This window comes from Cibotium barometz, chromosome 14, assembly GCF_041138505.1.
Source record: "Cibotium barometz isolate CiBa-2024 chromosome 14, ASM4113850v1, whole genome shotgun sequence".
NCBI lineage: Eukaryota > Viridiplantae > Streptophyta > Polypodiopsida > Cyatheales > Cibotiaceae > Cibotium > Cibotium barometz.
This window is the reverse complement of record NC_141059.1, coordinates 38,187,870-38,200,104: the sequence shown is the minus strand read 5'-3', so window position 1 is coordinate 38,200,104 and position 12,235 is coordinate 38,187,870. Positions and strand designations below refer to the sequence as shown.

The following is a 12,235-nucleotide window of genomic DNA, read 5'->3' as shown; positions in this document are numbered from 1 at the left end:
CAAGGCTTACACTCGAGAGGAGATGCTATTATGAGCTGTTGCTTTTGCCCAAGAGAGTTATCACTTCTGTGTGTGTGTGTGTCTCTGTCTCTGTCCCTCTCTCTCTCTCTCTCTCTCTTTTTGTGACTTCTATACTTGAGGAGAAGCCGCCTCTTCTTGTGGCATGCCCAGGAGCTATTGCTCAATCGCAGTAATAAGGAATGGAGTGTTGGGATACCATATTAGGTCTTGCCCCATCAAGAGCTTCTCCGATCCACCTTTTCTTCTTCTTCTTCTTCTTCTTGATCTTAAAATGGAGGTGATGTGACTTTTGTTGACTGCTGCGAACCAAGGGAAGGGTTGCTTTAGTTTTTGGGCAACAATGATGGGCTTTAGAGATTGCAAAGTGGGCCAAGAGATTATAGAATGCTCTCTTTTCTTCTCTCTAATGCTAGGGTGATAACTTTTTATCTCTCTAGGAAACATGGTGGAGTGGAAAAAAGAGAATATTAATCCATCGTTGGTCCTAATCAAGAAAACATTGCTAGAGCTAAGGAGGATCATGAATTAATAGCAAATCCATGACCAACACACTACTCAAAAAAATTGAACAATGAGATGATAAACCCAAAATGCTATTCATAATCTCACACGAAGATACCAAGTACATCACATGTAGCTCTAGTAGTATTCAATGCACACGCACACATGTTTTACACTCCATGGCATAACCCATGTGACTTGCTCAAACCATGCGAACAAAGCATATAATATGTGACTATTAACCATGTGAACAAAGCACATAACATGTGACTATTAGCCTTTACATTCACCATATAACCAAATAACTTTATAATCCAAGGCCTTATAGACCTTGCAACCAAAGGCTCACGGTTTCCCTTTAAGACGCAACATCAATCAAAACATGGATACTTCAAGTCACACTAAGACTTAGTAATGTGTCGCCTTGGAGTGTGAGAGATAGAGCAACATATCTTGATGGAATATGCTTCCTATGCTTCCATTTGTGCACACTATTCTCATATCTTTGAGCATGGAGATGACATTTATTGCTTTCTTTCATGCACAGAACAGACTTACCATTGTTGCTTCATCAAGGAGGTGCTCCTTTGTCAAGTAGCAGCACAAGACATCAAGAACTACTCACCCAACTTTTACTCCTATGAGTGCTCATTGTCTCTGAGAGAAAAATTTATACCACTTTTGATTAGTCTTATGGGTTGTATATCGAACCTCGTAAGAAGTCAATACTCTATCTTCCTCTATCTCTAATATTTTGGTTCTTTTTTTTGGGAGAATATTTAATATATATTAGTCACTGCTGCAAATATTTACATCCAAAATATTTTGGTTCTTATCAACATGAGAACACTAGTAATGGGTGGCATTACTATTGATTTTGTAAACTTACATAATAAATACATGATATATTAGTTATATTCTTAATTTGCAAATATTAGTTAGCATTTTACAAATTTTGTAAACTTACATAATAAATACATGATATTTTAGCTATATTCTTAATCTGCAAATTTTTAGCTAGCACTCAACAAAAGTTTATATACATAGCACTATTACATAAATTTATTTGTAGTAATAAAGGAATAGTTTTTCAAATAATATTAATTGGTTTATTTTTTGTAATTATTCTCTCTCTCTCTCTCTCTCTCTCTCTCTCTCTCTCTCTAAAGCTAAGGTCCCTTAGAACTACTTTTCTTGCATTTTACCTCTAGTAAGAATGTATTTTTATAACGAGAATTATATTTATATCGAAATAATTGAAATACTTATTGTGAAGTGTATTTTCTCTCAGTTTTCGGTCTAGGTTTCCTGTGCAAGCAAATTATCTTGGAGGAGGGCTTCCACAAGCAAGCAGACCTTAGTATCCATGGCGTACCCGGGTCCCTATTCAGGCAGCAGCAGCCTTGCGCTGGTGAGTCCACAACCCTCCTCCCAATTCTTCCTTCTTGAAGTGTTTGGTTGTGAACGGCCAAGCTTCCGTGGCTGATTTTTAATCTGAAGTTGGCCAAGGATCCCTTTCGCGACCTGTTCTTGATCCCACTGTACAGTCATTCACGGACTGTTGTGCCATAGCTTGCAGTTTCTGAAGATTATGAAGCAGTGGAAGGTTACTATTCAAAAAATAGTTAAAAACCCTGTTTCATCTCATGTATAGATTAGGTGAACAAGACCTTTAAGTTGCTCTATGAGGGAAACCTAGGTTAATTGCTCATTTCTCTTTTTTTTTCTTTTGTCTGGGAAAAAAATTCGGTGAAATTATTTTCTCTAGACAATTTGTTTTCGACATATTTTCTTTATTATAACTTCCGAAATTTTCGAAAAATTGATTTGTACATGGGTATTGAAAGTGCCCTACTTTGCTTGCTGTAATAATTTGCTAACTCTAGATCACATTGACATGTAACCATAAAAGTCAAAGGAATTTAGCTCAAAGTTTTAGTGAAAAGTAGAGAAATTGAAGCCATTCAGCCCAAAATGAAAGTCTCATGAAATGCATGACATAGTCAAGCCCTTTTCCATTTATGCCAAAATGTTATTAAACACTGTTAGTTTTGCCAAATGCATGACATAGTCTGTATTGTGGAGAGGCTCAATAATGGAGGTTAGGTCTTGCTGGGTGATAGTATCAGGATTTTTTGATGGCAAATCAGCAAGACTCTTTAGCAAAGCCTTTTTATCCTTAAGGCTTATGGATCCTAGCCGAGATCCTAGAGCAGTAAAGTTGGCAATGTGATTATGTGTTAGATTGAGAGTTAAATTTGCCTCTCGGCTGCTGTGTTTTTTTGCATAAGGCCCTTTTCAGAGTGTGTAGCAACGTGTGTGTAAGGTTTGCTTCACAAAATCTGCCCAGATGACAAAAAGTAGAAATGTGGACAGTTGAGATTGTGTCTGCATAGGAGGAGATGTGACAGTTGGCTGCAGATGCAAACGCCCTTTGTGAAGCCACCCTAAGTTCATCTCTGACCTGTGTGCAATTTGGTAGGCTCCACGTGATTGTGAAGCTTCTCTGTTAGAGCATTTTTGGTGACTGATTCTCTAGGGGCTTGACTGAGAGCCCTTAGTTTAATGCATGGTCATAGTGTGTGTATGTGTGTGTGTGTGTGAGAGAGAGAGAGAGAGAGAGAGAGAGAGTGAGAGAGAGAGAGAGATCCCTTGTAATGCATATGTGAGAGCTTTCCTGGATCATGCTGGGGCTTTGATGTAGTAATATGCCTTTGAAAGCTTAAGCAGGAAGTTATCCAGGGTGAGAGCAAGTACTTTTTGACCTAGTTTTTTTGGTATTTTGCCATGAAGTTGGCTGGTATTAATGTCAACCTTTTTTGCAGGTGGCTAGGGCGACAGCATTTGCCCTAGGTCTCACTTACGGAACAATCAAGATGGCCTATTTACGGGTATGGGACACAGTCAGAAATATTTTTTCTCATGTTATGATACTAAGATGGGCTTCTATAATATGTTTTTTCTTATGTTACGTTCCTAATAGTATCTATCCTTTTTGAATGGTTTCAGGCAGAAGCCAAAGCCCAGCAGAAGGCTGCAGCCAAATCACATCATTGATGATGAACAATAGGACCTCTATCATCCTGACATGGAGTTTATATTAGGGAGGTTTTGGTAAAATCAAATAGGGCACATACAATCGATATTATATTGAAATGAACCTTCATGGTCCATATGAATGGAGCTGTTAGAGAAGAGACTATTCTTTTTGCGAGGGTTTTCTTGCTTGGTTTACACCAACATGGGTGCCACCTGCCAGCAAATTGTTGGAACAGCTTCCTTGAGCGTCATTTGGTCGCTCGCAAAAATAAGTGCTGTTCATTCTTTTCTTTTTTCCCCATGTTCTCGAGGCTTGTCGGAGGCGTAATGAGTGTACTCCTGCAATTTAGATCGGAACTTCTGATTTAGAAACTTGGAATGGAAGGGTTTTGATGAGCTGTGATTAGGTAGTTCATGTTGCAGGTTTTGAAGGCTTTTTTGCTTGGATTTGCTCAATGTTTTGGCACACTGCAGTATTGTTTATTTGCACTAGTAGTATTGTCTTTGTGCCCTGACAGTGCCCTAGGAGGCCTTGAGTTTGTTTAAAGTTCTTGTTTTGCCACTCTTAATAAACTTGGTATGTTCGAATCCCCCTTTAAATTGTTAGGTTAACTTGGGTTTTTAAAGATTGTGCAATGATGTGCTTGTTTTGAAACCATACACAGTAGAGTGTACATAGGTCATTGTGAGAGTTATGTTTTCCGAAGTCCAGCATGTCACCTGATAATAAATCTACCATAGGCTATTATCATATAGCCTACCACATGTTCAACACACACATGAGTGTTCAACACACATGGAATGGGTATGATAGGGATTAGGTGAGAAGGTTCATCAACCTGGCTTTACTTACCTTTTGGGCCACAATAGGATCTGTGTGCCCCAGATACCGGGTATATCCAAGTGATAAGTCATTGTTTGGGTATGTGGCTACATGTGGCATGTTCTCATGCATGAGTAGGAGGTGTTAGTCACGTAACAAGCTTTGCGACTAAGTTGTGTTTGATGTAATGCGGTCAGTTCTCATGCATGAGCAGGAGGTGTTAGTTGTGTAACAAGCTTTGAGACTAAGTTGTGTTTGATGGAAATGTAATGTGGTCAGCAAGTGCAGGATGTGGAATTCTTCTTTCACATATTTATGCTGCACGTTCAGAGGAAAAAAGAGCCCAGTCATTCCCCTTGCAACATTCTTTGAAGACAATGCAAGCCTCAAGATAGCTCAATTAGGAAACACTTGAAAAAATGAGTCGAAGTTATGAATGTATGTATACGAGAAACTGCCAGCTTTTAGTAGAGTCAAGCATGTAGCAAAGTGAACTACACATGCAGATGGCTGGGCCTTGTCTTATAAGCTAATTCAGCTGCAACAAGAAGGGCTATAGGCTCGATAAGATCTACATCAAAGGTTTGAAAGAAGGTTGAACCCTATCAAACTCAATTACGAAACGTAAATACTAAAGATGTGGGAAGACTGATTAGGGATGGGGGTTGGCCCCTTCCACCCTCTCATGTTATGGGCCTGGTATTCCACCAAGTAAAATTGTAAACAGATTAAGCATGGTTGACACGAGGCTTGAAAAAGGTGAAACCCCATCAAAAGCCAGTGAAACTCAAAAACTAAAGAAGTGGGGATGGAGAATTAGGGAAGGGGGTTTGGCTCCTGTAAACCCCTTATGCCATGGGCTTAGTATTCCATCAAGTAAAAGTTTTAACAGTATAAGAGACAAACAGGTTGAACGCCACTAAAACTACCCAAAGTCAAATGCTAATCCCATGGGTTTAGTATTCCACCAAATAAAGTTCTGACAGAATAAGAGATGATTGAAAAATGACCCGCGACAATGTGCATGTTCTGAATTCCTCATTATTATATTTGAAGAAATAAAATTTGAGTAAGAATCAATGTAGGATAAGTCATGTGTCATCGAGTGCTAATTTAAGTTAAAACATGAGGCTTATTATGACTCAAAAAGTGAAAAATCCAAAGACAGGCTATAAGAGACGAGTGTATCACCATGTGTTGTGTTGGGTTATATCCCATTTGTCCTTGTCTTCCAGGCAAGCTTCTTCTGATCATCATAATCACCTTTGTTTATGTTATTCTTAATATGGAAAATCAATGATTAGGGTTTTTCTACACTAAACATTCAACTAGCATGTAGTAAAGATTGACATCTAATTACTTCATCTTCATTTTGAGGAGAATGCAATGCTTTTTTACAAGTTTTTCACCAATGTCTACGCTCAAATTTTGCTGGTATTGATGACCAAAATGCCCAAAAATGGTCGTGAAGACAGTCAAAAATAAAAGTCTGGTGGGCAGAGAGACTTATAAGATCTTGAACACGTCCTTGGTTTTATGATACACTCGAATTGGTATGCTCTTGATCGATGCTATGTTGCGAACCACACTCATATCATAGGTATGTTAAACCATAGTTAGAGTGTACTAGTATTATTATAATAGATAGGTATGCTCTTGATCGATGCTATGTTGCGAACCACACTCATATCGAAGGTATGTTAAACCATAGTTAGAGTGTACTAGTATTATTATAATAGATAGGTTAAACCATAGTTATGAATGTGTTTAATTAGTTTTATTATTAGGTAGCTTAACCCATAGTTATGAATATGTATCTAGTATGGCTTCTATTTAGATATATGAATACGCCCATTTTCACACTTAGGAGGTTGTCACATGAAGATACTCCTTATGAGTTAAGTCTTAAAGATTGTTATCGCTACACCAATAGAGACATACACTAGGCTCAGTCTCCAAGATGCAATTGAACCATTCGGAATTATCCAATAGACCTTCTAGTCTTTTGTTAGATTTTTTTGACAATAATAAACTTTTCTCCTCCTCCTCCTCCTCCTCCTCCTCCTCCTCCTCCTCCTCTTGTGTATGTGTGAGAGATGAGGCTCACTATGCTTACCCACTTCAAAATTAAAAGAAATTAAAAACTGCCTGGTCTTGCTTTTACAAAGGCAATTGAATAACTCGAATGTAGCAAAGGACCTTCTACAAGACTAGCAAGAGGAGGATTTTCTATGCGTGCGTGCATGTGAGAGAGCATGAGTGAGCGTGTGTGAGTGTGTTTCAAACCTGCTTGATGGATCAATAAAAAATGCAAAGCTAGTGTAACTGTGTGTGAGTTAGACGAGTGAGCTATCATCTTTCTTCATCTAGAAGTCCACAAACTTTGCATGATCCCGGAGAATCACTTTACAAGAAGATTGTATTCTAAATTGGATTATTATGCAATAGTTAGTTGTCTAAGGTCCATCCTAAGGTTTCCTACCTAAATAATGAGGACCACTCTTTAATTAATGTAATGGGGACCCCAATCCTGATCAAGACAAAACATTGACTAAGGTGGTGATCTCTGCCAATCGATATTGCTACCTTCATCATCTCAAAGTCCCAAAAAATTCAAGGTAAAAAGCTCTTTATGCCAGCTCTCTGAAAAATGTGAGCACTTGATGCTTTGAAGAAAGTTCATGTTAGCAAATATAGGCCCAAGAAAGTTATTTTGCTTCTCTTCAAATTGGGAAAGAAATTATATCTTCCAACTCATAGGTATGACATTACACTTTATAAGTAAAGACAAGATTTTAGCTTATTCAGGAAAATTCTCTCTAAATGCAAAACGAACTTTCAAATCAGCAGGTTAGTGATGGAATCTGTAAAGTGTGTCCTTTGAATGAACCTCCTTAGTAGTGTCAAATAACTACTAGCACTTGAAACAGACAGAAGTTCAAGTTCCTCCATACCTTAGTTTGAACCCAAACAAACTAAAAAGACAACACGGCAAGCATTGGCATAGATGTAAATGGGATTGCCAAGCACTGAAACTACATACACAAAATAACAAGCAGTAGCAAGCTGAAGGATGTCACATAAGACAATTATGAATGAAACAGTCTCCAACATCAAATTTGCCATGCATGTTCAACATGACTAGTACATTGATGTATGTCAACGAATGTAAGGGCACGACACAAAGAGAATCATCATGTTGATCCAAAGAGAACTACCATGTCCTAAAAGATTCATGATTGACACCAATAGGATATGAACCTCAAGGCATGAGAAGGGTGGCAAGCCCCCTTTTTGCATTCAGCATTAAGATAATCATGTATATTTCATTACTGATGACTTTCATAAACCATCAAAAAAAGAATCATTGGCTTCAAACTCATGCGCCCTCTATTTGTAATATCATTTAGTTTTGCCATATGCATGTAAAATGCTTGGAATCTTAGGCTGCTTAGACAACAGCACTTAACAAATGCCCATCAGCTGCTACCAATCCAGCCACCTGCCTAAAGGGGTGTACTGGTAATCATGCCTATCCATCACCACACCTATTGCATGTGCAGGCAATGTTGTAAAGCCAGTCTTATAATACACATTGAATCCACAAAATACCCATTAGCAAGTCATCTATCCATGGGCTTAACGAACATGATTGTGACATTAATACTACTTGTAAATTGGATCCCTAAGTAATGCAGATAAGGATATAAGATTTGCCAAGAATCCCACCTGTAGTAAATTGGATAATGTAACAAAGAACTTTTAAAATGTAAATAATCTCATATGGACATGAGATTTTCCAAGAACCTTACATGTAAATTATTGAGTCCTCAAATAGAATTTTCTCTATTGAAACATTTTTTAGTGTGGTTTTGCAGCTAGTTGGGAACTTAGCACTCTGAAAAAATTATTGCTTTAGCTTGGTATGCTTCTTATTGTGTGAGCCAATGCCACAAATACAGGCAAATGGCATCAAAGTTAACCTCGCAAAGCATTCCAAAGTTTAGTATCTTTGTAGTCACTTATAACAAAAGTAGCACCTGCTTGAAAGAGAGAATCCTCAGGATTCCTTGTGGCCACGCCCACAGCTGCAATGCCTGCCGCAACTGCCGCTCTAAGCCCAGTTGACGAATCCTATCCCACATTAAAGTAAAACATTCACCATAGAGCATATGCCTCTTAAAAATAGCATTCTTAAATATACCTCTACAAATAGCAGTCTTAGGACTCAAAAGAGCAGATATACTTCTAAAATATGGACTCAAACGAGCAAATATATACCTCTAAAACAAATGCTTGATCAGGTGAAAGCCCAAAATGCTTCAAAGCCTTCTGGTATGGATCCGGAAAGGGCTTGGCCCTTTCACATTCCCCTCCGACTACCACTACCTCAAAGAAGCTTGAAAGACCAAGCAAGGATATGAGAAGCTCTGCATTGGGCCGAGGTGCGTTTGTCACAGCTGCACGTTTAAGACCTTTCTTTTCAATCCATTGGCACAGAGTATCCAAGCCCTCCACAGGCTTAATCTTCTTTGCTGCAAAGCTTGAAAAGAATCAAGCAGAAGTCCAACAACTTTATCAGATCTTCAAAATCTTCTACATGTGCCCACAAATAAATTTCAGCACAAAAAGCAAACAAAAGTACACTAAAAACCTACTTTTTAGAAAAGTTTGTCAAGGACGTGACAGGTTTACCTCCGAAATTGGGCTTCTTTGTCGATAAAAAATTGATCCCTTCTAACCTGATCCCAGTCCGGGAAAAGTTTCAAGCCAAGATAAAAGTTGTCCCCTCCAGATAGTTCCTTTATAAAGAATTCCTCAGTGATGGGTACACCATCCTGATATCCTGCCTGCACAAAAACGTGCAAACGTTATCATTGTAGCCTGACTTACCTATTATATGCCAATACTGTAGGAATTCTGGCCGTTTTATCTTGTATGCTGGCCGCCAATGTCTCTCTCACTCTCACAGAGAGAGAGAGAGAGAGATTAAGCCTACAAGAGACCAAAATGGCCTATGAGACAAAGGTACAATGTGTATAAAATCTACGGACCAAACCTCATATATCAGCAAAAAAGATTGGGCCAATGATTGTGAACATGAAAGCGATGAAGTCAGACCTCTTGAAGCATCTCCCGGAATGAGAGGTAGTGCAAGGGGTCGGAGTCACAGAGAGTTCCATCGACATCAAATAGTACAGCTTTGAGAGATTCAACTGATGGGAAAGGAATCTCCATTGCTTCTCCTGGTAAAAAATTAGATCAGTTTCACAAAAGGAAGGTGAGACAACTTCTTTAAACCAACTCACAATGCCCTAGCCTACTGATGCATATTGCAGAGAAACAAAGAAGGAATGTTCTAAAAGAGAATATACAACTGTCCATAAATTCGACCAAGCTATATTGTATTGGCTCAAAGAGTAGGTTGTCAAGGCTGAAACTGTTGCTCTCTAGGCTAGTTCACCACTCTTCAAGTTTGGTCTTCTCTCCCTTGGCTGGATGCGTCGACTCATAGACAATGTGTGGAAGGGGGAAAGGGGAATTTTATAATTAGAACTTGGTATCAGAATTGCTCAGGGAAAATGGATGGTAGTTGTCCTCTCACAACAGCATATCATAAACATATGATAGTCATCCTGTGTACCACTGTGTGCATATGGTGGCAAAGCAGATTCCTTCCAATAGATTTAAATGACTTTGCAGAGAGATGAATCAATGAGCTCCTACTGATGCCAAGACTGTGATACCACATTGATGGGTGTGAGCTACATGGAAATTTTTGTGATCAAAGTGTAAGGATCATTATAAAGCTTGTGAACGAGATGTTGCCTGCCACGAAAATAAATACATTCCATAGAAATCTGGGGCTCAATGCATGTATGGGTCGTACCTCTTGGGAAGCACTCAGTTATGAACGAAGAAGAACGCAAGCAGTGTCGGGGGCTGGCACGGGACTGCAGATTTGGGCTGCAGAAGTGTTGAATGGGATAAGTCACGTGACGATGATGAGGGAAGACGCCGCGCTGCAAATTTGCAGGGGAGGTGCTGAGAGACGATGTGGCCATTGCCTTCGGCGGCCTAACCTTACCGTTTTAGGGGAGATTAAATGCGCATTTGAGGGTCTTTTTTTTTCCACACTGTGCGCTCCTCCTCTTCTTTTCCTTTTCCTTTTTTCTTTTTTTGAAGTCCATCTTTTGAAATGAAGTAGGTGACCCGCCCCTTGCTCTTGGGCATCAAGTTTTTTGCTTATGTGCGCACCACATATGTGTGTATGCATGTGTGCATGTATGTATGCATCTATGCATGTATATGCATGTGCAAGTGTGTGCGAGTGAGTGTCTGTGCGTGTATGTGTGCGTTTGTTTACACGTGTGTATTTGTGTGTACGTGCGTATGTGTGCATGTACTTCACAAAAAAAGTATGTGTGCATGCACGTGCCTATGTGCGAGTCTCTCACAGACGTGTCTCTCTCTCTCTCACATGCATTCTCTCTATGTCTCTATCACATGCATAGACACAATCCTCTCTCACACACATACACATGCATATGCACTCTCTCTCTTCTCACACTCATCTTGTGTACACATTGTCTCACACACACAGAAACTCTCTCTCTCTCTCTCTCTCTCTCTCTCTCTCTCTCACACACACACACACACACACTCCACACGCACGTCTATGACTGTGTGTATGCGTATGTATGTGTGTGTGTGAATGTATTTACATAAAATAGTATTAATATAATATTATTATATATTTACTATATTCGATGCTCCCTTCCAGACTATCATATACCTCCAGCGGATCCTCAGATCTGGAGACACAGTAGAGGGTCGCTCGCACCCGGCTTCCATGGCTTGCTTTGACTTCATCCCAGGCTCTGGCAGATGCAGGTACTCAGAGATGCTGGTTCCATAGACTTCGTACATGGTTTCAGTCACTTGGCCTAGACCTAGACAGGCTTCCGCCATTCAGATACAGTCTCGATGCTCCTCACTTATACTTATCACGACACCAGATCAGTCAGGTCATTCATGAGCGGACCTGCTCCAGCTCTACACATTTTGTACATGGATCCTCCCCACACGTTTGCCTGTGAAGATGGCTGCATACCGCAGTCATTTTCTCAGGATCTCGGACGAGGGTTTCATTGAGCCTCCAGGGTACACGGGGATACATCTCTCGCATGCACTCAGGATCTCTCTTGGACAACTTAGAGTTTCATCCCACAGATTGGAGATTAAGGCAGGCAGGATGAGACGGACGAGGAGAGGCAGGAGAGTCAGCAGACAGGACCGGACATGCTCCAGTGACATGGGCGAGGTTGAGATAGAGGAGCACTTCTTATACAGATGCCCAGTGTACGATGAGATCCGGGGGAGGTTTCACTGTCTCTTTAGAGATGGCTTTGGCCCTATTTCTAGGGTCATTGACTATGACGATCAGAGATGCCTAGCTCTATTCGTCAGAGAGGCTTTCACTTTCAGAGACAGGAGACTTAGATAGATGCAGGGCCACCAGACTCACGATGCGCGAGAGACCAAGGAGCCAGACAGCCCACCAGACCACACTCATAGGGAGGATCCACAGATTTCGAACCCGACATGGCTGCAAAGACCACTGTTGTATCCATGAGGATGCACAAGATGATTGAGCAGAGACGCATAGAGCACCTACATAGAGGCCACTACAGGAGACTGGTCTCACGACGCCAGAGGACATTACGGGCATTCAGACAGAGACACCTCGGGGGGACCCTCCATTGTTGCCTACAGATCACGGGCTCTCGAGGGACCAGATTATCCACTTGATCCAGGGAGGAGAGGTGGAGGGGCATGACTTCTTCTACT

General features: G+C 40.3%; 1 protein-coding gene across 2 annotated transcripts; it reads right to left on the bottom strand.

Annotated features, from left to right (window-relative positions):
* Positions 1 to 8,114: 8,114 nt before the first annotated feature.
* On the bottom strand, positions 8,115 to 10,521 carry LOC147631992 (haloacid dehalogenase-like hydrolase domain-containing protein Sgpp). 2 transcript variants are annotated; one of them, XM_086808537.1, is made up of 5 exons: positions 10,275 to 10,521; positions 9,506 to 9,630; positions 9,080 to 9,234; positions 8,666 to 8,927; positions 8,115 to 8,518 (listed from the first exon to the last, which is right to left on the bottom strand). In XM_086808537.1, exons 1-5 carry the CDS (start codon positions 10,447 to 10,449, stop codon positions 8,363 to 8,365), a joined length of 873 nt encoding a protein of 290 aa, XP_086664663.1. In that variant the 5' UTR covers positions 10,450 to 10,521; the 3' UTR covers positions 8,115 to 8,362. The 2 variants fall into 2 exon arrangements, with proteins under 2 accessions (XP_086664663.1, XP_086664664.1); XM_086808538.1 differs by lacking the exon at positions 10,275 to 10,521 and adding an exon at positions 9,760 to 10,151.
* Between the last annotated feature and the right edge of the window lie 1,714 nt (positions 10,522 to 12,235).

What these genes read in the sequence shown, in the direction of transcription:
- LOC147631992 (XM_086808537.1), bottom strand. Translation starts at nt 10,449, where the DNA reads ATGGCCACATCGTCTCTCAGCACCTCCCCTGCAAATTTGCAGCGCGGC. An exon ending in AACTGAGTGCTTCCCAAGAG is followed by an intron (nt 9,631 to 10,274) that starts GTACGACCCATA and finishes ATTTTTTACCAG; the next exon opens with GAGAAGCAATGGAGATTCCT. An exon ending in AAAGAAGCCCAATTTCGGAG is followed by an intron (nt 8,928 to 9,079) that starts GTAAACCTGTCA and finishes ATTCTTTTCAAG; the next exon opens with CTTTGCAGCAAAGAAGATTA.